The 23,049-nt window shown below is 46.2% G+C and overlaps 1 protein-coding gene across 1 annotated transcript; it reads left to right on the top strand.

The window, feature by feature from the left end:
• The first annotated feature begins 118 nt into the window (after positions 1-118).
• Positions 119-21,569, top strand: Rpf2 (ribosome production factor 2 homolog). The gene is made up of 10 exons (XM_032888670.1): positions 119-196; positions 2,135-2,267; positions 5,669-5,706; positions 8,205-8,244; positions 10,193-10,274; positions 11,317-11,393; positions 12,933-13,032; positions 16,711-16,813; positions 19,998-20,142; positions 21,119-21,569. Exons 1-10 carry the CDS (start codon positions 174-176, stop codon positions 21,296-21,298), a joined length of 921 nt encoding a protein of 306 aa, XP_032744561.1. The 5' UTR covers positions 119-173; the 3' UTR covers positions 21,299-21,569.
• The last annotated feature ends 1,480 nt before the right edge of the window (positions 21,570-23,049 follow it).

Raw genomic sequence — 23,049 nt, 5'->3', positions numbered from 1 at the left:
TTCCGTAACCAAGGGAGACAGAACGCTACGCCTTCTCAAAATGGCCGCCATCGCGGCCCGCCCGGCTCTCTAAGGAAGTGGTATTTCGCATTTCCGGCACTGCCTCTTCCGGCGCTAGCGGCGGCTTCCCGGAAGTGATCGGTACACGTGCATTCACTAGGAGATCAGCAGCGATGGATGCTTTGGACAAAGTCCTGTAAGTGTGTGGGGGGCGCGATGGCGTGGGAGCGAGTCTTCCGTGACTCCTGCCGCGGTCTTCCGGCTGTTGCTTTTTCCGGACGCGCTTTGTTAAGTCGTTCCTGGGAAGGAGCCGGCTCAGCCGGTCTCCGCCCGGAGTCGCTGCTGGTAGCAGACCGCGAGCTGTGGGCTGGAGCGAGGGCCGGAGCTGTGATCGGCTTATGACCTCGCTACTGATGGATTCTGAGCTGTGAGAATGGCTGTGGACCAGGTTGAGAGTTCAGGCCTCGGAATCTGACAAGAACCAGTGCGACAAACTGGACTCAAAGTTTTGTCACTTTGGGCATTTAAACCGTCCTAAATCAGTTTACCTTGTAAAATATCTGTCAAAACAGTCGTGTGTCATAGAACTGTAGAGAGCAGTGTTTGCCACAACAGGTACAAGATGGTACTTTTTTTTTTCTTTTCTTTCCAACTTGTACAGTTCTGCTTATCGCTGAGTGATGGTTACGTTTGTTCAAAAATATTGAGTTCCCAAATGTTACTACATTGGTTCTTACAGTTTTCTACTATTTAAATAATAATGTAGACGACAGTTGTTTTTAGTCATTAATGGATTTTGTGCAGCCACTATGCCTTACTAACAAGCAAGTTGCTATTTACATCGATTACTGGTTAGTCAAATTGCATAAAGACACGGCTGTAAAGTGTACAGCAGTTAGCACTGTATAAAGACAGTGCATGCCTTGATTTAATTCAATAAAAAAATGTGCATCTTGACGGGCCAGTAAATGACTACTTTGGTTTAATACATGGTTTTATACATGACATTTCATTAGAGGAGATTTTTTTTTTTTTTGATTCTATGTAGGAAACTAAGGTGTATGCATACTGGTTCTTTCCGTACCTGTCCCAAGATTGGGAAATGGAGGATTATTTTTAAGAGAGGAGGAATTGTGAAAAGTACGATGTTTCCCATAGCAGAGGCAAAGTTGAATTCTTTCTGAACAGAAATCTGTAGTGGCGTCCTATAACTCCCACACCATAAACACAATAATAAATTAGTTTTTCACATTGGGGTTGTTTTTAGTCTTGGGGTTTAGTTTTCAGTCTTGACTTGCCTGATTTGTTAAAGAGATTTATTACAGGTATAGGCCACCGTGAAGAAACATACTAAGTTAAAAATAACGCTTAACTTGAAGTCATTTCATTTTTGTAAAATTTACTTTATTTATATTTAATGCTAGCTTACATATATGTGCACCTTGGGTATGCAGTGCCCACAGAAGCCAGAAAAGAACATCAGATGCCTGGAGCTGGGATTACAGCCAGCTTGGAGCTGTCCTGTGGGTGGGTGCTGGGAACCAAATCTACATCCTCAACAAGGAATGGCAGCAAGTGCTCTTAGCCTAGTCTCTCACCCCCACAATCTTTTAGTGTTTAATATGAGGTTTAGAAAAATTAGTACTGGAACAAGTGGAAATATCAAGAAGTTTTTGTAAGAAGCCAGAAGCTAACAAAACACATATTTAATAGTAGCGATAAAATACTGTTGCTAATATTTCTTGAAAAAGTGGGGATTTTGTGTGTGTGTGTGTGTGTGTGTGTGTGTGTTATTTTTTATTTTTGTTTGTTTGTTTGTTGAGACAAGGTATCTCTGTGTAGCCCTGGCTGTCCTGGAACTCACTCTGTAGACCAGGCTGGTCTTGAACTAAGATCCACCTGCCTCTGCCTCGTGAAGCTGGGATTAAAGTTGTGTGCCACCATCACACAACTGGCTAGGTGAGGTTTTTTTATTTTTTGTTTTTGTTTTTTGTTGGAATCCTCCTTAATAAATATGAGTATGATTCCTGTTGAATCTTGTTGAATTCCTGTTTTAGGTCGTCAGTCAAGTTGCCCTTGTGTCATATGAAGAAATTGTGTGTAACTTGTTCCAAATTGTGCTTTTTTCATACAGAAAGCCTAAAACAAAAAGGGCTAAGAGATTCCTTGAGAAGAGAGAACCAAAACTCAGTGAGAACATTAAGAATGCCATGCTGATTAAAGGCGGGAATGCGAATGCAACGGTGACACAAGTACTCAGAGACGTGGTAGGCATTGAATTACTGCTTCAGGGCTGTATTTTACAGTATGTGTATGTGCGTGCATGAGCGTGACTGTGTGTGTGTGTGGGTATGTGCATATGTGTGTGTTTGTGCATATGTGTGTGTGCATATGTGTATGTGCATGTGTGTGCATATGTGTGTGTGTGCATGATTGTGACTATGTATATGTGTGTGTGGGGGGGTATGTCCTGTGTGTGCAGCTGTCCATGGAGGCCAAAGACCTTGGATCGCCTGTGGCTGGAGTTGCAGATGACTGTGAGCCTGCTGATGTCATGGCAGCTGAACTCCCCTCTTCTGCAAGCGAATGCCGTGCCATCTTTCCAGCCCTCTTGACTTGCTTTAAAAAAAAAAAAAAAAGATAGCCCATGTAGCCCAGGCTAGCTCTGAACATTCTTTTAAAGTAAGATTGAAATATTTGGGTGAACTGACTGGAGGCCGGTGTGATGTGATGTGTCTTAAGGGCTAGCCTTGAAGAAGACCTGAAGTTGGAAGGTAAATACAGACACTGAAATCGGAAGCCATTTATCTCGTGAGGGTACTCGTCAGGGGACATAAATCGACCAGTTCTGAGCGGCTTTGTATTCGTATGGGTCGCCCCACCCCCAGCCCTTTGGACGGGGTCTCATGATGCAGCGCTGGCTGGAACTTGCTGTGCAGGCTAAGTTGACTTCAGCCTCCTTGCTAGGACGACAAGCACACGTCACCACGCCCTACCGTTCATAAGTTGTTTAAAGTTGGATTTATGGTATTTGCTTCAGTTGTGTATGGGTATTTGGCCTGTACGCATGCTGTGCACCACCAGTGTTCCTAGTATTCTTAAATTCAGAAGATGACTTCGGGGCTCCTAGACCTGGACTTGCAGACAGTCCTGAGTTGCCGTCTGAGTGTTAGGACTTGAACGAGGTTCTCTAGAGAGCAACCAGGGAGTACTCTTAATCACTGAACCGTCTCACTGCACCTTGTTGATACACATTTTAGTAACTAATTTGTGAGCGGAAGCAGCTTGGTATTACTGTAAGTTCTTTCAACAATACTAGTTATTCTAGGTTCTGAGAGCAACTGACTATGGCAGTCTTAGTCCTCTGTGAGAGCAAAGAAGACTTACGTTGTAGGTGCCGTGCATTAAGCTCCGTGCAGGAGGTGTGCCCAGGGTAGGATGGGCATAGTTAGAAAGTAGAGGCTCAGGTCCAGTCATGGTGGCACACAGCTTTGATCCCAGCACTTGAGAGGCAGAAACAGGGGGGTCTCTGAGTTCAAAGCCAGCCTGGTCTTCATAGTGAGTGCCAGGCCAGCCAGGGCTGCATAGTAAGACCCTGCCAATATAAAAGAAAGGAAGGAAGGAAGGAAGGAAGGAAGGAAGGAAGGAAGGAAGAAAGTAAGTAAGTAAGTAAGTAAGTAGAGGTTCAGAAAGTAAGTAAGTAAGTAAGTAGAGGTTCAGAAATTCAGTTTACCTAGAGCTGAACCCAAGATAGGCTAATGAGACTAACAAAAACCAAAAAGGCATACAGGAGGGACCTACACATGGGTGGACTTCCTAGAAATCATTCTTCATTTTGAAGGAGGAGTTGAAACAAGAAGCTGCTGAGGAGAAAGAACAGGGCTCACTTGGTCAGAGGAAAGTGGCCACCTGAAGCTAGAAAGGAACAATAACATGGAGTGGAGTTCACTCTGAAACCTGTGGGGTCATCAAGTCTTTTTTTAAAATATTGCTGTTTTTCTTTTTAAGTGAGATATGGCCAGTCTTGGGATGTGTGTGGTGGTGGACGTGGAATCCGGGGCTTTATGCAAAGCAGGCGCGTGTTACCACTGAGCCGTGCCTGTCCAGACACTATTGGTTTGATAAAAGAGGGTTGGCAGCAAACGGTGTCAGCCTAGAGAGGGCGTGTCTGGATGAAATCGACAGCCTAGCATGCTGAAGCCGCCTTTAATCTATTACAGTGCTGGAGGGGCAGAGGCAGGCAGAGTTCAAGGGTTTGCCTGTGAGTCCAAAGGCAGGTTCCAGGACAGCCAGGGAGAAAAACAAACAAATGATGAATGAATGAATGAAGGAAGGAAGGAAGGAAGGAAGGAAGTTGAGAGCTAGTCAGAGGGAAGAGATACGGAGGGCACAAGGTTTACTGTCAGTGGGAACCATGGGTTCCCGGGTTTCTGCATTGATTGCTCAGGAAGCAGTAATAGCAGTTCAGAGGCCGGAAGAGCTCTCTGCAGTTCAGAGCACTGGCTGCTCTTCCAGAGGACACAGCTTCCAGTCTTAGCATCCCCATGGCAGCTCACAGCCATCGGTAACTCCCTTTTTCAGGGGATCCAGCACCCTCTTGTCTCCATGGACACCAGGCATGTGTGGGATACACAGATAAGCACTCATATGTATAAAGTTAAAATAATTTAAAAATAAACTATCAGTTCACAGAATATATCCAATAAGGCAGGTTTGGAGGGAAAGGTGATAATGTTCAGGGGACATCCAATTTAAGTTGTTAAGATAAAAATTAGTTAGTTAGGCTGGCAAGATTGGGTAAAGATACTCACTACCAAGCCGGACAGTGTCGGGACCTGGTGAGTACTCAGTAAATTGGTGAATTGCAGTCATTGTATGTGCGCTATCTAATCGGTACATGGGTATTTAGGACTGAGTTATGTAGCAGATAGAGTCTTTGAATTAAGTCAGTGAAATAACTGGAAACTTGCCCCTTGGAGGCGGTGTCTCTTATGGAGCCCAGGCTGGTCTCATGTTAACCACCACCTTTTTAAGCTCTCCAAGTGCTGGAATTGCAAACATGTGCCATCGTGCCCAGCTTGGATATATGGGAACTTTGACCTTCGTCATTTCCCCATTTTCCCCCATTTGACCGTGTGGGTGGCTGGAGTCGAACTCAGGTTGTCAGGCTTGCTAGCAAGCACTGTACCCACCGAGCCACATTTCTTGCTTTGAACCTCAGTTCTTTGTCTCCAGCGTCTCAGCCCTGGGATGCAGATGGGAGCCACCGTGCCTGGCCTGACTTGCTCATCTTTTTCTGAAATGTTTGACTGAATGTCATGGCATTGAGGAGAACAGCCCTTCCTTCCCAGTGAGCTTCCACAGTTACGCACGTTCTAAGAGCAGTATTAGAGTATTAGAGTATTACAGTAGTCAGCAGGCATGGTGGTCTTTCTTGGCTGAGTGAGGACCATCAAGTGTTGTACGAAACATGGCAGCACAGGCCCCTAATCCCGGAACTCAGGAGGAGGCAGAACAGTTGGCAGTCAGGATGGCCCAGGCTACAGAGCGAGATCCTGCCCCACCCTTAAATTTAAAACCACTGATGGCCTAACCCCCTGAATCCTGAAGATTGCTCACTCTGCTTTTTGAATGTTCTGTTGAGAAAGTTTAAAATTGTGTTTTACAGTATGCACTGAAGAAACCGTATGGAGTTCTCTATAAAAAGTAAGTTGTTGTTGTTGAGTTCTCTATAAAAAGTAAGTTGTTGTTGTTATTATTATTATTTTGCTCAATTGTAACAATTGCTTTACGGAAGGTTTGGAAGAAAAAGATATTAGTATTTGCACTGAATGAATTTTTTATTTTATTTATTTTATTTTATTTATTTTATTTTTTTGAGACAGGATTTCTCTACGTAGCTGGAGCTGACCTCGAACTCCGAGATCCTTGCCTCCCAAGTGCTGAGAGTAAAGGCGTGCACCATGCCTGGCTCAGAACATTCTTGTATAATTGTAATCTGTATTTACCTTACTTTGAAGTAATTACGTATGCACAGGAGAACTCTAAGAATTATTGGAGTTCCTGTATGGTGATATCTCCCCACCAGCCACCCACCCACGTGTCACATTAGTGTCACATTAGTGCCACATTAGTGCCACATTAGTGTCACATTATCACTGCAGTTATTGTAATCAGGGACTCGAAGGTGCTGTGATGATACGGAGTAAGTTACTGACTTACTTAGTTGCTCTTTCCTCTTTCTCGTTTTCACATTGCTTTTAGTTGTGTTTCCTTAGTCTGGTTGTTTGTTTTGTTTTCCCTTCTTGGAAATACTGGGGATTGAACCCAGGGCCTTAGACATGCTGAGCAAGTTCTCTGCCAGTGAGGGATACCCTCAGATCCCAGTGCTCATCTTGGTATAGGTGTGGAGGTCAGGGACATCTCTGGGCGAGTTCTCTCTCCACCTTCCAGTGTGTTCTAGACTGAAGTCAGGCTGTTAGTGTGGGAGGCAAGCGCTCACCTGCCGAGCCATCTTGCCAGCCCCACCCTTTGTCTTCTCTAGTTTGTGAAAGTCTTTGGTGGCTTTGTCTCTGGTGTCTCCACCGTTACTATTTTCCCCTGTATAGGTAGTAAATATCTAGGGGAGATACTTTGAGACTATGCAAGTGTCCTCAGTTCTTGGGGAGTGGCCTTGGGACTTTGCTGGAGTACAGATCTGCAGATACTCCAGTCCCGAGTGTAAAGTGGCAAGGCAGTCTCCTAAGCTATGCACATCCTTGGTTGTCTCTACGTCACCTCCTGTGTAAACTGTGAATGCCTGCTATACAGCTGTGCTGTGCCATTACTGGACTAAAGCTAAGAAGCCCACGGCTTCCCATGCCCAGTGCAGATGTACCCCAGCCCCAGTATTTCACATGCACAACTGCATGACTCTGTGGATGCTAAACTCACAGGTTCTGAGGGTCTGTCTCCTTTCTGTCTGGAAACATGGCTGCTACCTGACCCATCTGCAGTGCTCTGTGTGCATAGTCAGGATGATTGTGGTACTCTGGTGGTCCCTTTCTGCTCAGAATTCTGAAGATAAAGTTGTCTGTCCCTTTATTTTTAAGTTACTGGAATCAGTGTGGGTCAGTATACTCTTGAGAGTTATTTGATCATAGTACAGTCTGTTCTGAACACAGTGACGTTTTAATAAGAAGATTTTAAAATATATATGTTTATTTATGAGTATACATATACAAGTTCTCTTCACTGCTAAGCAATTGCTCCACCCAGCATTTAGAATAATCTTTTTGTTTTTGTGCCAGGGTTTTCCTGTGTAGCCCTGGCTGTCTTGAGCTCACTCTGTAGTCTAGGCTGACCTCGAACTGAGAGATCTCCCTGCCTCTGCCTCCTGAGTGCTGGGCTTAAGGGATGTGCCACCATTGCCCAACAGGAATAATGTTAATCTCAGACCCTTTTTATGGCAGAGTGATTAGTCAGAATTTAGCTGGGATAATCTTCACTTTTTATGCTAATGTGGTGCTTGCCTTAGCTTCGTCACAGCAGTCATTGGCCTTTGGTCGATGTTGTTGTTGTTGGTTTTAGATAGAGTTTCTCTGCGTGGTCTCGGCTGCCCTGGAACTCTCTGTAGACCAGCCTGGCACCTGCTTCTGCCTCCCTACTGCTGCGATTAGAAGTGATTGGTTGTTTGTTGCTGTTTTAATTGTATGTTTTTGGGTTGTTTTGTCTGCATGCACCCCTGCACCCTGTGTGTGCCGGTTGCCCTTTGAGGCCCTGCACTGGAGTTACAGAAGGTTGAGAGCCGTGAGGTGGCTGTTGAGAATTGAACCCAGGTTCTCTGAGACAGCAGCCAGTGCTCTTACCCGCTGAGCATCTGTCCAGCCCTCCTTTCACCCCTTTGGGTAGCAACTATTGAGGCAGGGTCTCACTACGCAGCCTAGCTTGTCTGGAACTCACTGATACCTACCTACCTCTCCACTTTCCAAGCGGTGATGGTAAAGGTGTGTGCCACTGTGCACTACTGTTTTAATTATTTGAATATAAAATTAACTGAATGTACTTTTTAACATTAAAACTGGTTTCGGGGTTGGGGATTTGGCTCAGTGGTAGAGTGCTTGCCTAGGAAGCACAAGGCCCTGGGTTCGGTCCCCAGCCCCGAAAAAAAAAAAAATTAAAAAAAAAAAAAAAAAAAACTGGTTTCACTTTTCTAATACTCTTAGGAAAAACATTACAAGACCATTTGAGGATCAGACGTCACTGGTAAGTACAAGGCTCTTTTTAAGAGAGCACATATGGGCAGGCCTGGATGTGTGGTCGGGTATAGTCCATCTCTCACTTGCCTAGCCTGCCTGAGGTCCTCTCCCCCCCCCCGAAATAACAGAACAGAGAATGTAAAAATGGCTGCAGACTAAACTATGCTGTATCCATAAATTGTTATTTTTTAGTTAGAAATCCTATATATGAGAATTTTGATACTCAGATTGAGAAATAAGATTACTGACTTTTAAGGCGTGTGTGTGTGTGTGTTTGTTTTTTGTTTTGTTTTGTTTTTTTTGGTTTTCCCAGACAGGGTTTCTCTGTGTAGCCTCTGTGGTGGCCTGTAGACTAGGCTATCCTCAAACTCAGATCCACCTGCTTCTGCCTCAAGTGCTGGGATTAAAAGTGTTTGCTGCCACTGCCTGGCTTCTTGTTTGTTTGTTTGTCTGTTTGTTTTGAGACAGGTGTCTTTATTTATTATGTAGCTCTCTCTAGCTGTCCTGGAAATATGTAGACCAGGCTGGCCTCAAGCTCCACCAGCATCTGTCTCCCGCGTGCTGCGTGCTGGGAGGCATTGTCTCAGCACACTCAGCCTGTCTTTTTGGGTTTTGACACAGTGTCCTATGTATTCCAGGGTGGTTTGAACTCTGTGTAGCCAGAGATGACTTTCACTTTCTTATCCTCCTGCATCCACCTCCAGTGCTGTGATTTCAGGCGTGGATCACCACTGTTTAGACAGTGCTGGGATAGAACCCAGGGCTCCGTACATGCCAGGCAAGGATTCACTGCCTACATCCCCGGACCTCGTGGTGGTTTTAATGAAAAGAAAGTTAATATCTAGACAGAGGAATCTGATGGAAACCATGACGACTTCGACTGCAGAGCAAGGGCAGTTCCTCTGTGCTGTGCATTACGGGATTGGAGACAAACAGTCAGGGAGATGAGGAGGAAGGGCTGCTTTATTTTCGTGTGTATGTGAGTACACTGCACTGTCGCTGCCTTCAGACACACCAGAAGACGGCATCAGATCCCATTGCAGATGGTTGTGAGCCACCATGTGGCTGCTGGGAATTGAACTCGGGACCTTGGCAAAAGCAGTCAGTGCTCTTAACCACTGAGCCATCTCTGTGCCCGAGAAAGGGCTTCTTGTATAAATTGGATGAATGTGACAATGGTGTTGACCTCTGAGCATGAATCTTTGTTTTGTTTGCTTTTTTGTTTGTTTGTTTTTGAAACTGGGTCTCCTGTGCCTTGGCTGGTGTAGCAAAGGCTGGCCTTGAAGTCCTGTCTTCCATGTTCTAAGTGCTGGAATGACAGTGTGTGTAGCTTGAGTACATTTTTTTTTTTTTTTTTTTCGGAGCTGGGGACCGAACCCAGGGCCTTCCGCTTGCTAGGCAAGCGCTCTACCACTGAGCTAAATCCCCAACCCCGCTTGAGTACATTTTAAAACTTGACTAAACTTCATATTCTTTTACATTCTTCATTGTCAGTTCAGATGTCTGGATGGTGTGTGCTCATCTAAAAGTAAAAATGTTTATGTATGAGAGTTTTGCCTGACTGCATGTATGTGCACTATATGTGTCTAGTACCCTTAGAGGTCAGAAGGTGGAGGATGGTTCTTGGTTGCCATGGGTTCTGGGAACTGAACCCTGGTCCTCTCTCTACAAGAGCAATAAGTACTCTTGACCTCTGGACCATCTGTCCAGCCCCTCTGTACTTCCCTATCTAGATTATTACGTTTTCGTTAGCGTCTTCCGGGAGAGGGGAGGGGAGCCCCTAATGCCTCTGTAGGCTTCCAGATAAGATGGTTGCTTGTTTGGAGACAGGCGCTTGCTGTGTAGCTTCTGCTGGCCACTTTACAGCAATGCCCCTGCCTTAGCCTTCCAACTGCGTGGGCCACCACAGAGGGTCAGGCTAAGGCTCTTCAAGGGTTCTTCTTCTTCTTTTGTAGGAGTTCTTTTCAAAGAAGTCGGACTGTTCTCTGTTCATGTTTGGCTCCCACAATAAGAAGAGGCCCAATAATCTCGTGATAGGTGAGTGCCGCACTTGTGGGTTTGGCTTGAGACCGGGTCTTTCAGTGTAGCTCTGGGTGCCTGCATCTCTGAGGACTCCGGCCTCTCAGTGTTGGCGTTCACTCCGGGGCTTTGGTTCATGGAGTGAGCTCTGTGACTCAGATTAACGGATGCTTTCAGAAGTGACAAGCAGTCAGTAGGCCCCAGATAGTTTCTACTGCTGCTTTAACCTTGTGATGTTGGACTAGGGGCTACCTCAGTGGTAGAGCCCTTGCCTAGCTTTTTGAAGGCTTGGATTGGAATCCCAGCATCACCATAGAAACTTTGCACCAGTGACATCAGTATTACCACCCTGCCATCCCAGGGAAGTGAGAAAAAAATACGAATTAGTTCTTGATTAGCAATCCTACAACACCATTGCTAACATCTTTGGAGACCAGTTCCAGCTTTTAAACAGGAAGTGTGGCTTTATTATCTATTTATCATCTTTATCTATGTACTCTGTGTGTGCTTGTATATGTATAAATCACATGAATTACGGGGTGCTGGGAACCAAACTAAATCCCTTGGGAAGAGCAGGAAGTACTGAGCCATCTCCATCCCCGATTCACAGAGTTTCTACCTAACATGTTCAGTTGTAGGCGACCCCTTACTGTCTGAGGTCTTCATGTGTCCTGGTTTTGGACGGTGGGTGTTTTCGTTAAGGTTTCATCCCAAGCCTGATGCATGTTGAACACTCCTGGTATGGCTGAGCTACACTTCTTCTTAGTTTATTTAATTACTTTTGGGTAGAGTCTTTATCCCCAGGTTGGCCCAGGTTGATCTCGAGCTCCATTCTCCTGCCTCCCCAGAGCTGGGATTATAGGTGCTCAGCCGCCACACCCAGCTCCCCATTTATTCTGTGAGTGGTGTAGAGCTTTTCCTGACAGCACAACTAAGTGGATGCCAGAGTTTAAGAAGGGAGTGTGTGGGCTTAGACAGAGGAGACGCAGGTAATTTGGAGCCTTATAGGTGACAAAAGGTGAATGTGACAATCTGTGCTTAAAGATGTACTTGCTTTTAGGTCGTATGTATGACTACCATGTGCTGGATATGATTGAACTAGGGATTGAGAAATTCGTGTCTCTGAAAGATATTAAGGTAAGATACTGGTCATAAAACTAATAGCATTTGAACAGTGTTCTTGGTCAAATATACTTGGCCAAAAATACTGACAGAATATTATAGAAAAAATAGAATATTATAGAGAAAACTTCACGCAGAAATACAATCTAACTTTATTTTAAAAGAGGACACTTAGGCTGGGCAGTGGCAGCCCAGGCCTTTAGTCATAGAGCTTGGGAGACAGAAGCAGATGGATCTCTTGAGTTCAAGGCCAGCCTGGTCTACACAGAGAAACCCTGTTCCCTCAAAAAAGCAACAACAAAAAACAAAACAAAAAAGGAATGACTTTTTTAATAATACATAGCACATGGATCTCATGAAGTGAAACCTGAGAGTGTGATGACCGTTCTCTGTTAGGCGTATGGTTTAAATGCTGTCTTTCCTAAGTGGTAACACTGTCGACAGACTGAAGTTTTCAACTTGGGTGCTGTTCTATGACCAAAACCCTCTGGCCACCCCACCCCTGTATTCTGGCCATTAGTTTATTATTCTGTATTGTTCTGGCCATTAGTTGTCAATTATAGCTAAGCTCCTCTGGGAGCCCATAGTGTGCCTACTTGTTTGAGCAGGATTGTGAGGTAGAGTAGCAAAGCATGGGAAAACGGCCTGGAGGCCGGAAGAGCCTCACCTCAGCCTGCGCCATCAGGTGCATGACGTCACTCACGTCTTACAGGTGTGAGAGCTAGGCAGGTTTCCCTGGCTGGGGGAGGCGGTGTCGTTTGTGGGTCTGTTTGTTTTTGAGACAGGGCTCACTTTGGCTGTGCTGGAGCTCTTACCTCTGACATTCACCACCACCTCAGGCCCAGTTTTCATTTACATTTGGTGATTGAAGCCCAAGGGGTAAAGTCATGCACATGGTAGATGAGACTCAAAGTTAGAATTCAAGGGCACAGAGAGGAAGGAACACTGTGTAATGGAAAGTTAATGCAACTTAGTGGGGGCTTTGTGTGTTTCTTTGTTTGATGTATGGTTAGTATCCAGGCTGGCCTCAGACTTACTGTGTGACCAGGGCTGAGTTTGAACTTCTGCTCCTTCTGCTTCCACTGCCCAAAAGTGCTGGGGTGACAGCGTGATGGTGGTGCCCAGCTGAGCCTTCTCGGGCCTGTGTGTGGTTAACACAGGGAGTGTGTAAGGCTCAGCTCTTCACCTCTCCTCTGAAAGGGGCAGACCTGGAAGGGTCAGGACGATAGCTGAATATCCTTACCTGGAGGTTTGAACACGGCTTTTACCAACTTCCTGTGTGCTCAGTAACTCCAGCTTCCAAAGCCCAGCGTAGAGCAATGGCCTCAAACTGGACCTGTGGGTTGAAGGCATAACTTGCCATTTGAGTGGCACTGTGATTTATCAAATCAGTTATTTTTTTGATCCTTAGTTGTGGATGTAGCCACAAGAAATGAGATAGTATGTGTGTAAAAATTTTAAGATTGTTTTAATACGTATTGGCTATCTTAAACCATAAATTCTCTAGGTTTTGGTAATTATATGATTACACTTGTTTTGTTTTTAATCTCATAGACAAGTAAGTGCCCCGAGGGAACAAAGCCCATGTTGATATTTGCTGGTGATGATTTTGATGTAACAGAAGACTACAGAAGACTGAAAAATCTTCTTATTGGTGAGTGCTGATAGGACTCATCCGTTAACACTTGCTGGTTTTTCTGTGAGGTTGAACTTGTTCACATTCTTTTTCTCACCAAACTCTGCAGTTCTCATATCTTCATGCTCTGCTCTTTGCTCCCTCTCTCCGGACTCTGGATGAGTGGTGGTTTTCACTTTTGTTTTTTGTTTGTTTGTTTGTTTGTTTGTTTGTTTAAGTCAGGGTTTCTCTGCACAGCCCTGGCTTCGAGACCAGGCTTCAAGTGCAGGAACTAAATTCCTCTGCCCCCTGAGTGCCGGGATTAAAGGGGTGCCACTACACCCCGTTCTCTTTAAAACTTCTTCCACGGGATTGGGGTTTAGCTCAGTGGTAGAGCGCTTGCCTAGGAAGCGCAAGGCCCTGGGTTCGGGTCCCCAGCTCCAAAAAAAAGAAAGAAAAAAAAAAAAAAAAAAAACTTCTTCCACCAAGCAAGTCAGCCCTTCCTTGCTCAGCTCACTCAGGGTCTGAGGACAGAGTGCAGCCTGCCAGTTTGTCAGCTGTCACACTAATGGCCTCCTGCCCGGTCCCTGTGCTGCTGAAAGCCTCTGTTCCTGCTGAAAGCTCATGGCCTGGGCCTCCTTGTTCATACTTCTTCAGCATTGGTCTTCTAAGCTCGTTCTAGAGGGGCCTTGCGGTACTCGTATCTGCGTATGGTGTCGTAGGGCTCGTCTAGCAAGCGGGCCCAGCCTCTTCCAGGCGCCTCCTACAACTCCCTTTCTGACTGTCTCTGCCTTCCGAGTTCCGGGACCACAGGACTGCACCACCATGCCCAACCCTAGCTTTGATTTTCCTAGCCAAAAATACTTAGTTTTCTCCTAGCTAATGGGATTGCTAGACTTCGTAGGGTTTGTTTTCTTAATTACGTTTTTGTTTGCATGTGGGGCTGGGGCGTGCTCATGTTGAAGTTGGTTCTCTCCACCATGTGGGCCACAGGGATTGAATGCAGGTTGGCTTGGTGGCCATCTCAGCAGCCCAGGCGAGCCTTGAGGAATCTTTGAGTTTGTTCTAAAGCCTTGGCCTAAAGCTCTAGTCCTCTGCCATCATAACTGGCATCGTGAGGTCAAATTTAGAAATCTGGTCAGTTAAAACTTAAGATTGTAAAATATCATTAATTCCCAACTCTGAAACCCCCATGTTTTCTATATAAGGCCCTTCATAATATAAATACTATGTCACATGCTTTTAAAATTTATCTTCAGAGTAGGGAGGGAGTTAGCTCATCATAACTGAGGGAATCAGTTCATTGTAATTGGTTTTCTTCAGTTTCTTCTTAAAAATTATCTGATGTAATTTGAGGGTGTTTGTCTGCATGTGTGTTTGTGCATTATATACATGTCTGCTGGTGGACATCAGATCCCACAGTAGATGAGAGCTGCCACGCAGGTGCTGGGAATCGAACCCAGGTCCTCTGGTAGAGTTACTAATCCTACTGTGGAGATTTCTCCAGGCCCCCAATTTCTTCTTTAAAGAAAGTGGGGGTTGGGGATTTAGCTCAGTGGTAGAGCGTTTGCCTAGCAAGTGCAAGGCCCTGGGTTCGGTCCCCAGCTCTGGAAAAAAAAGAAAGTGGCTTGTTGAAAACATGTTATAGCTAGGCAGTGGTGTGTTGCAGTTTCCTCTCCAACCCGAATTGGCCCGTACAATGAAAATGCAACTCAATTAATGTGAAAACAATCCAGCGTCTAGATTTGGCAGATCCACCCTACACTGTCCTATTCCTAGCTCCCAAATCTCTTATCCCTTGCACCTTTTATTTTCCAAGTCTCCAGCTTCTTCTTCTGCCACGACGACTCTCTCCTCGCTTCTTCTCTTTCTCCTCCCCTGATTCCTCTTACTTTTCTCAGTTCCCCATCGTGTGCTAAACAGTCCTTTTTTCACCTCTCTTCCTTACTTCTCTCCCAACTCTCTCTCCACTTATCTTCATTACTCCTCTCCCAACTCTCTCTCCCCTCAACTCTTCAATCCCCTCCCCCTTCCTCAGGTTCTACTGGCTCAACTGTCACCAACTGTCTTCTCTCACCCTATTCTCTGATTCTAATCCCCCTCTCACTCCCGACTTTTCCCTCTGTCCAAATCTCACGTTCTTGCCTTTATTTAACAAATTCAGAGAAAATTTCAAGGCAAACCACAACAGTGGTGGACATTCCTGAAGGCAGGCAGATCTCTGAGTTAGAGGCTAGCCTGGTCTACAGAGCGAGTTCCAGGACAGCCAAGAAACCCTTCACAGAAACCTTGTCTTGAAAAACAAGAAGGAAGGAAGGAAGGAAGGAAGGAAGGAAGGAAGGAAGGAAGGAAGGAAGGAAGGAAAGGAAGGAAGGAAGGAAAGTAAGTTAGCTATGACCACTCCTCCTGTGTTCCTGGCATCATGCTTTGTGTGTCTGTTGGTCATTTGAGGCATGTCCTGCTGTAACTCACACTAGCCTTGGATTCTCTCTGTTTGGCCCGTCAGCCCGCTGAAAAGAAAGCTGCTATCCCCAGATAGCTTTGCTTTTACCTTCCAAGTGCAAGCACTCTGTCAAGTTCTTTTCTAGGGAACCCTTCGTGAGTCCGTCCAGCGCCTTAAGTGCTAAGCTTTTTCTTTCGCTTTGTACTGGGGACTTGGAGCATCTGAGGCTGGCTTTTCCCTTTGGGAGCTCAGGGCCTTGTGGGTGTAAGTATACGTATACTCTGTGCTACTTTGCCAGTAGAGGACTGAACTCTTAGTGAGCCATGCTAACTTGGACCAGCCTCATATATTCCCCTGGCTGGCCTTGAACTCACAGAGATCTATCTGCCTCAGGAGATACCATGCCCAACTCCAAGTCACCTTTAACGTTTTGAAAAGCTGCCCTTATTCTCTATCTAATCATAGTATTGAGAATTATTTATTTAAGAATTATTTATGTACTTTTACATATATGAGTACACTGTAGCTGTCTTCAGACACACCAGAAGAGGGCATCAGATCCCATTACAGATGGTTGTGAGCCACCATGTGGTTGCTGGGAATTGAACTCAGGACCTCTGGAAGAGCAGTCAGTGCTCTTAACTGCTGAGCCATCTCTCCAGCCCTATTTGTTACACTCTTTTTTTTTTTTTTTTTAAGATTTTTTTTTATATGAGTACCTCTAGCTACCCGAACAGACACACACCAGAAGAGGGCATTGGATCACCAGAAGAGAGCATCTGATCCCATTACAGATGGTTGTAAGCCACCATGTGGTTGCTGGGATTTGAACTCAGGACCTCTGGAAGAGCAGTCAGTGCTCTAACCACTGAGCCATCTCCAACTCTTAAAGCAAACTAAAGTATGGCTGGGGAAATAGCTCAAGGGCTAGTTATGTGCTTCAGCTTGGTTATAGTCCAGGGCTGCTGCAGAGTGGGAGATTGGCTCTCTCAGGGAGCCAGCTCCTGAGGAACGGCACTGGAGATGGCTCTGGTCTCAATGAGTGTTTGTATGTGTCCCCACACATCCCTCCTCTATCCCTCCTCCTCTTCCTCCTCCTCCTCCTCCTCCTCCTCCTCCTCCTCCTCTCTCTCTCTCTCTCTCTCTCACTCACACACACACACACACACACACACACACACACACACACACACACACACACACACGTTGAAAAGATGGCACTCTGTAGCTGAATGTTGAGTCGTTCTCTTTAACAACCGAATATGTGCTTTCAGATTTCTTCAGAGGCCCCACAGTGTCAAACGTCCGTCTGGCTGGATTGGAGTATGTTCTGCACTTCACGGCACTGAGTGGGAAGGTTTACTTTCGAAGCTATAAGTAAGTGGGTCTGTGGGTGTTTTTTGAGGTTTTCAGGGGTCACAATGGGTCTGGAGATTTTGTAGACAGTAGTGTCAAGGGCTGTGCCCTGACCCTCCATCTTTCCTTCCTGCTAGCCTTGATCTCCGGAACTCACTTTTCCTGGGTCACTGATCATCTCTTGTGAGCCTAGTGTTTAGTTAGCTCCCATCCATATTTCTGTGCTGTCTCATTGTTCCTGACTGGATTTAGAGCACCAACCACCGTCAGGCCTGCCAAAGTAATTTTCAAACTTCTAGATTTGAAAGCTACAACCTAAAGCAGGTAGAAAGTACCAACAGGAATTTCTCCTGTGTAGTGGACTCCTGCCGTAGCCCAGCAGTGTTAATGTGAATGTAAATTCCAACAAGCAGATCGCTTTCTTGTTTGATTCGAGCTTTTAAACCAATATCTCTTGATGTAACTTTAAGCTGGCCTTGAGCTCATTGTATAGGCCTCAAACTTGCAATCCTCCTGCCTCAGCTTTTTAAGTGCTGGGATGGAAAGCCTGAGCTGCTGCTTCCAGCCCGATTCCATTTTTATTAATGAGATACCAATATGCTAACACTTTGCCTTTTTTTTTTTTTTTTTTTTTTTTTTTTTCTTTTTTTTTTTTTGGAGCTGGGAACCGAACCCAGGGCCTTGCGCTTCCTAGGCAAGCACTCTACCACTGAGCTAAATCCCCAACCCCAACACTTTGCCTTTAAGGTTAGTATCCCTACTCCTCTTAAAAAAGAGACTGCAGATGGAGCTAAGTGTTTACCTCTTGTCCATCTGTCCTTCTGTGCCCTGGTGGATAAGGGTTTCCTGAGGGACAAGCTAGTGGGCTCAGGCCTCCTTAGCAGCCCTTTCTTCGTGGCCACATCTACCGTGGACGACAGCAGCAGGTTGGGCTGACCCGGCCTCCTCCACGGCAGATTCAAGAGCAGGGGCAGGCTGTACGTCATGGCGGCCCACATGTAACCCAGCACTTGGGAGGCGAGGCCGGTGGATCTACCATGGAGCATGACTGCTGAAGCCACTTAGGGCCAGCCTGCAGGCATGCAGAGTAACCCTGTACAAACTTTGGTTTTCCTTTACGGGATGAGGTTTCTTACCCAGGCGGGCCTTAAATTCTCACTCTTGCTTCCATCTCCAGGGCTGACATTGCAGGGTTTCTGTGGCTGCTGTGTCCTTGCTTTCTCAGTTCTGTAGAACATGGCAGTTGTCACACCTGTGCTCGTTAAGTGTCCCTCGGCTGTGCTATACCTGTAGTGATTCTTCTGCTTCTCTTTCCACGGACTAGAATTATAGACGTGCATTCCCATGGCAGTCGGACAGAGTTTGAAATGCCAGGCACCTGTGCTGGGCTGTTGGTTGGTTGTATGCAGAGAAGTAGGCCAAACAGGAAGCATTACTTTACCTGGAGAGAGCAAGTTTCCAGTGTGAGTTCATGATGGCGGAGGCAGCACAGTGTCAGCTGACGGGAGAGCTAAGGTCGGAGAGCGGTCATCTGCATGGGGTGGCACTGTCACTTAACGTGAGACGTCTTTGCCAGCCTCAATTTAAGCCCTGTCTTACCTTCCCAGGGATGGAGGACAAGCACATGCCAATATGCCTGGCTCTTGGTTTGTCTTTCTTTGGGGCCACGGGGTGGCACAGGGGTTCTCTTTGTAGCCCTGGCTGTCTTGGAACTCTAGACCAGGTTGGCCTTGATCTCCGAGGTTGGCCTGCCTCTGCTTCTTGAGTGCTGGGATTAAAGGCGTGTGCTAGCATGCCCTGCTCATTTTATCTTTCTGTGTTACCATAGCTCCTTGTGGCTGAGTCCTCTGTCATTATGTGTCACAAACGGTTTTGCCTTGTTTAACTGAGTGTAGGTGATTGTTCGATGCATCTCTGACTTGCTGTAACCAGCAAGTGTGTCTCCCATGAGTGCACTGTCTTGGTGGCCATCCGTATACTTGTATCCCCACTGTTTGGTCTCTTGGGCCATCCTTAATTGTCTGTTCCTTCTCATTACCCGTCTGTTGCCTCTGTGACAGCTTTTGTGCGATGGTAATCTTTTATGGACATTGTTCTGTCAGTAAATAGCTCCCTGCCAACCTCACCTTTTTACTTGTGGGGACTTTAGGGCTCTATTGAATGTGGTTATGAATATAATACTCAGATTTGGGATGGATATTTTTTCCCCTCCCTCCCTCCCTCCCTCCCTCCATTGTTGTTTTATTGAGACACCTTCACATAGCCAAGACTTACCTTAAAGTCACTGTGTAGCAGAGAATGGCCTTTAACTTTAACTGGTCCTCAAGCCTCCATTTCCTAAGCGCTGGGAGCCCCACGCCTTTCTAGTCCTCGGCTCTTTAGTTCTTCGTGGGTTAGCGTTCAGAAAACAGTTGGGGTGAGATGGGATGTGCACCTGAGACTGAAAGAAAGGTCATTGGTGACTGAAAGTGGGGATGGAAAAGAAAAGGGGTGGAAATTGTGGACACACAGGTGTGTCCATATAAAAATATCATCGTGAATCCCATTACTTGCTGTTAATATGTTAATACAGAGAAAATCTTAAGACTTGCTGTGGTCTCCATCCTGTCTTTGTTGCCCAGCTTCTCACTCTTCCTCCCTGCTGCTCCCCCAGGTTTTTCCAGGTCTGGAGTTACTGGACATGGAGTGTTGAGGAAGAAGTTGTGGTTTAGCCATTAGGATGTTTGGGCTTACTCCAGTCTACAGGCGCCATGAACGTGCTATGGGGAGACGCTGATCTGGAGTGGGCTGACTTCACTCAGACAGCGTTACTTTCTGAAGTCCAGTCACAGTTCTTACTCTGGTGGCATTGCACTTGGAGCCTTGTACAAACATTCACGTGTTCTACCACGGAGCTATTTGAAAATTAGGTTTAGGGGTTGAGGATTTAGCTCAGCGGTAGAGCGCTTGCCTAGCCAGCGCAAGGCCCTGGGTTCGGTCCCCAGCTCCGGAAAAAAAAAAAAAAAGAAAATTAGGTTTACACTTGTTTCTTAGTGATATCACATAATTTCAGTTTCTGAGTTTTAAAAACTTAACACAGGATGCACTTGGCATGAATGCCCAAAATGTTGCAACTTATTATTTGAAACTACAAAACCCTCTCTAAAGATATTTCAGAGAAGGACTTTGAAAAAGAATTAAAGCAGATTTCCCCCCACTCATAAAGGCTGCTGCTGAAGAAATCTGGGTGCAGAACACCGCGAATCGAGCTAGAAGAGATGGGGCCGTCGTTGGATCTGGTTGTGAGGAGGACACACTTAGCATCGGACGACCTTTATAAACTGTCCATGAAAGTGCCCAAAGCTCTCAAGGTACATGGCCAGGATGTGGGACCTCCCTGCTGCGTTATTTCTGTGTCCACTCTGGCCAGCAAGGATGTGTGGTGCATTGTATTCAAAGACACAGAAAGATGAATGAAATTGATAAAGGTTTTGAGCCAGGAAAGGGAGAAAGAATGGATCCAGACGTCAGGGCAGTAGAGTTGCAGGGGCGAGGGGTCTAGTTTGGCTGGCAGATTTCTTATGGCCAAGACTGCTATTTTCAGGGAACCTGGAATAGTGTGGGCGCCATGAAGATGGGGTTGAGAGCTGCGTTTCTACAGTGATATATGAAGTGTGTATTGACTTACAGTCTAAGCTGGCCTTGAACCTTTGATTTGTCTGTCTCAGACCTTCAAAGTGCTGGATTGTAGGCTCGCAGTACCAGGCCCAGCTTTGTTTTGACTTTTAAATTGTTTCAGAGACAAATAAAAGGACTAAGGTTAAAAAGCACTCGTTACTGTTCCAGAGGACCAGGGTTTTGAGTCCCAACGTCCAGGCGCATCAGATGACTCACAACTGCCTGTGTGTGAGCTGCTGGTGGCCTCCATGTCCCCCCACCCCCATTACATTGTTTTAAAGCAACAGTGGCGATTTTAACTCTGGAGTACTAGCACAGATTGGCGCTAAGCATGGCAAACTGTTGGTACTCGGCAGTGGTAAATGCATCCTGACTCTTGCCAAGCAGCCTGACGTTTTACCCAGGTGGCAGCATTGTTGGACATGGGGGAGAGACCAGTGCAGGCTCTGAATGAGAATTTGCGTTTTAACAAAGTCCCACGATCTCTAGATAAGAGAGGTGTGTAAAGCTGTGTTCTTTGTGCCACCGAGAGGCTTCCCAGTGGGAATTGCTACTAAGAGCTATGGGCTACATGTCAATCACTTTATAGTGAGAGCCATTTTGAAAATTACATACATACATATATGTGTATATATGTATACACACACTTTTCCCTCTCTTGTTTTATAGCCGAAGAAGAGGAAGAATATCTCTCAGGATACTTTTGGTACAACGTTTGGAAGGATTCATATGCAGAAGCAAGACCTAAGCAAACTACAGACGAGGAAAGTGAAGGGGTTGAAGAAGCGGCCTGCAGAGAATGGAGTAGAAGACCAGGGGAAGAAATCAAAGAGAATTAAGAAAAGTTAGTGAACCCGACTGACAGACAGCATCACCTTCTTGTGTTGTTTACTAAAGAGAATTTTTCTGCTTGAGGCTGTTTGGTTTTCTGATAAGACTTTGTGGCTTATTTGGATGGGGTGAGGGTGTGACAAAATTTCACACTGTAGCCCAGGCTGGCCCCAGCCTCCCAAGTGCTGTGATGTACCATCAGAGCCAGCACACTGTATATTTCTATAACATTATTTATTACGTAAAACTTTTTTTAAAAAAATTGAAATTCGTGTTTGGATCCTACTCACCCCAGCTCTCACTGTTTCTGATTTTTAAAGCTGGTTTGTGTGTGCACACGTGTGTCACAGTGTGGGTGTAGTCAGAAGACAGCTGTGGAGTCAGTTCTACTCTGTGGGGATTGAACTCTACCTTAGTGTGTCAGACTCCTACCATAGGTAAGCATCTTTACCCACTGAGCCATCCTGCTCGCCCAGTTTACTACCTGTGTTTATGGACAAAGGTCACACGCTACAACTTCATAAAGGGCTCACTTACCCGAGTTATAAGGTCCTGGGTGTGACCTTCATGCCTGGCATAATAACCCTCTCCCCAGGCTCTTCTGCCTGTGTGTAAGAATGAGGGGACCGCCACACCAGTGGGTCAGGTGCTGCTGGACACAGTGACTTGGGTGACAAGAGAAGCGACCGTGAACACATGAGCAGAGGGGGAGGGGATTTTCCTGAGGGGGCTTACTCTGGTAAGTGTTGGGGTGTGTTAGGATTCTTTACTGGTCATGCGCCACCTGAGCCCACTTCCCCCTCAGGGTAGCCAGGCCTATTGCACACCAAGCTGGACTGTGGGGAGGAAGCTTAGCTAGGCATGGGTGGGCGGGCGCAATGCAGGATCTCTGTAGGCAGTGGGTGTGGGGGCAACGGACACACCCAGGAACAGCTTTGGAGAACTGGTCTGGGTGTGTGTGTGTGTGTGTGTGTGTGTGTGTGTGTGTGTGTGTGTGTGGTGTGGTGGGAGGGGAGTATTTATGCCCCCGGGGAGGTGGCCAGGGTCTATGAGAAAATGTTTGTGTGGCCGTTTATCATTGGCCAGGCGAGGAGGAAACGATCTACATAGTTGGGCTGTAGGGTTGGACGTGGGGTGGGTGGAGCCTTACAGGGTCAAACAAAGAGTGAGGCCTAATAACCGTCAGGATAGTCCATTCCTGCTAGGGTCGATGGTGGGGGAGCCGGCTCTATGCCACCAGGTTGGGAAGGGGGAAGGTAGCCCCTTGCTGCTGCCGTCATGTTTGAGGTATCCTGGGTTGAAGCTCCCTGGATCCTTCTGTAACCCCAGGCCATTATGGTTCCACAGTTGTAAGTGTGCTGCACTTTAGGAAGCTACTGCCTGTGTAAGATGGCAATCTGGCCAGTTTGTCCTTGGAGTCATGGGGACACTGACGTCCTTAGAGTTCACCTGGTCTTCATGAGAGTAGGGATCGAGGGAAGCCATGCATCATTGAAGTAGGGAATTGCCCCATGCGTTGTTGAAAGTGGGGGGTTGGAAAAGGCAGGGGTACTTTCTAGTGTCTAACAGGTTTGTGTTAAGATCAGGAGCCTAACAGCTCTGTGGTGGTCCCCGTCTCACCTGAGCTCTTGGGCAGAAGTGGGAGCTGTATGTGTAGTGTTTCAGGAGGAGCTCCCGGGAATGTGCGCTGTCTCCCAGGACACGTCTAGAACTCGATCTTTGGTTTTAGTCTTACCGTTTTGCCAGAACTCCTACTAATTAGAAGGGTT

This window comes from Rattus rattus, chromosome 18, assembly GCF_011064425.1.
Source record: "Rattus rattus isolate New Zealand chromosome 18, Rrattus_CSIRO_v1, whole genome shotgun sequence".
Taxonomy (NCBI): Eukaryota; Metazoa; Chordata; class Mammalia; order Rodentia; family Muridae; genus Rattus; species Rattus rattus.
Note: the sequence above shows the minus strand (reverse complement) of the source record. Positions and strands in the feature narration are given on the sequence as shown.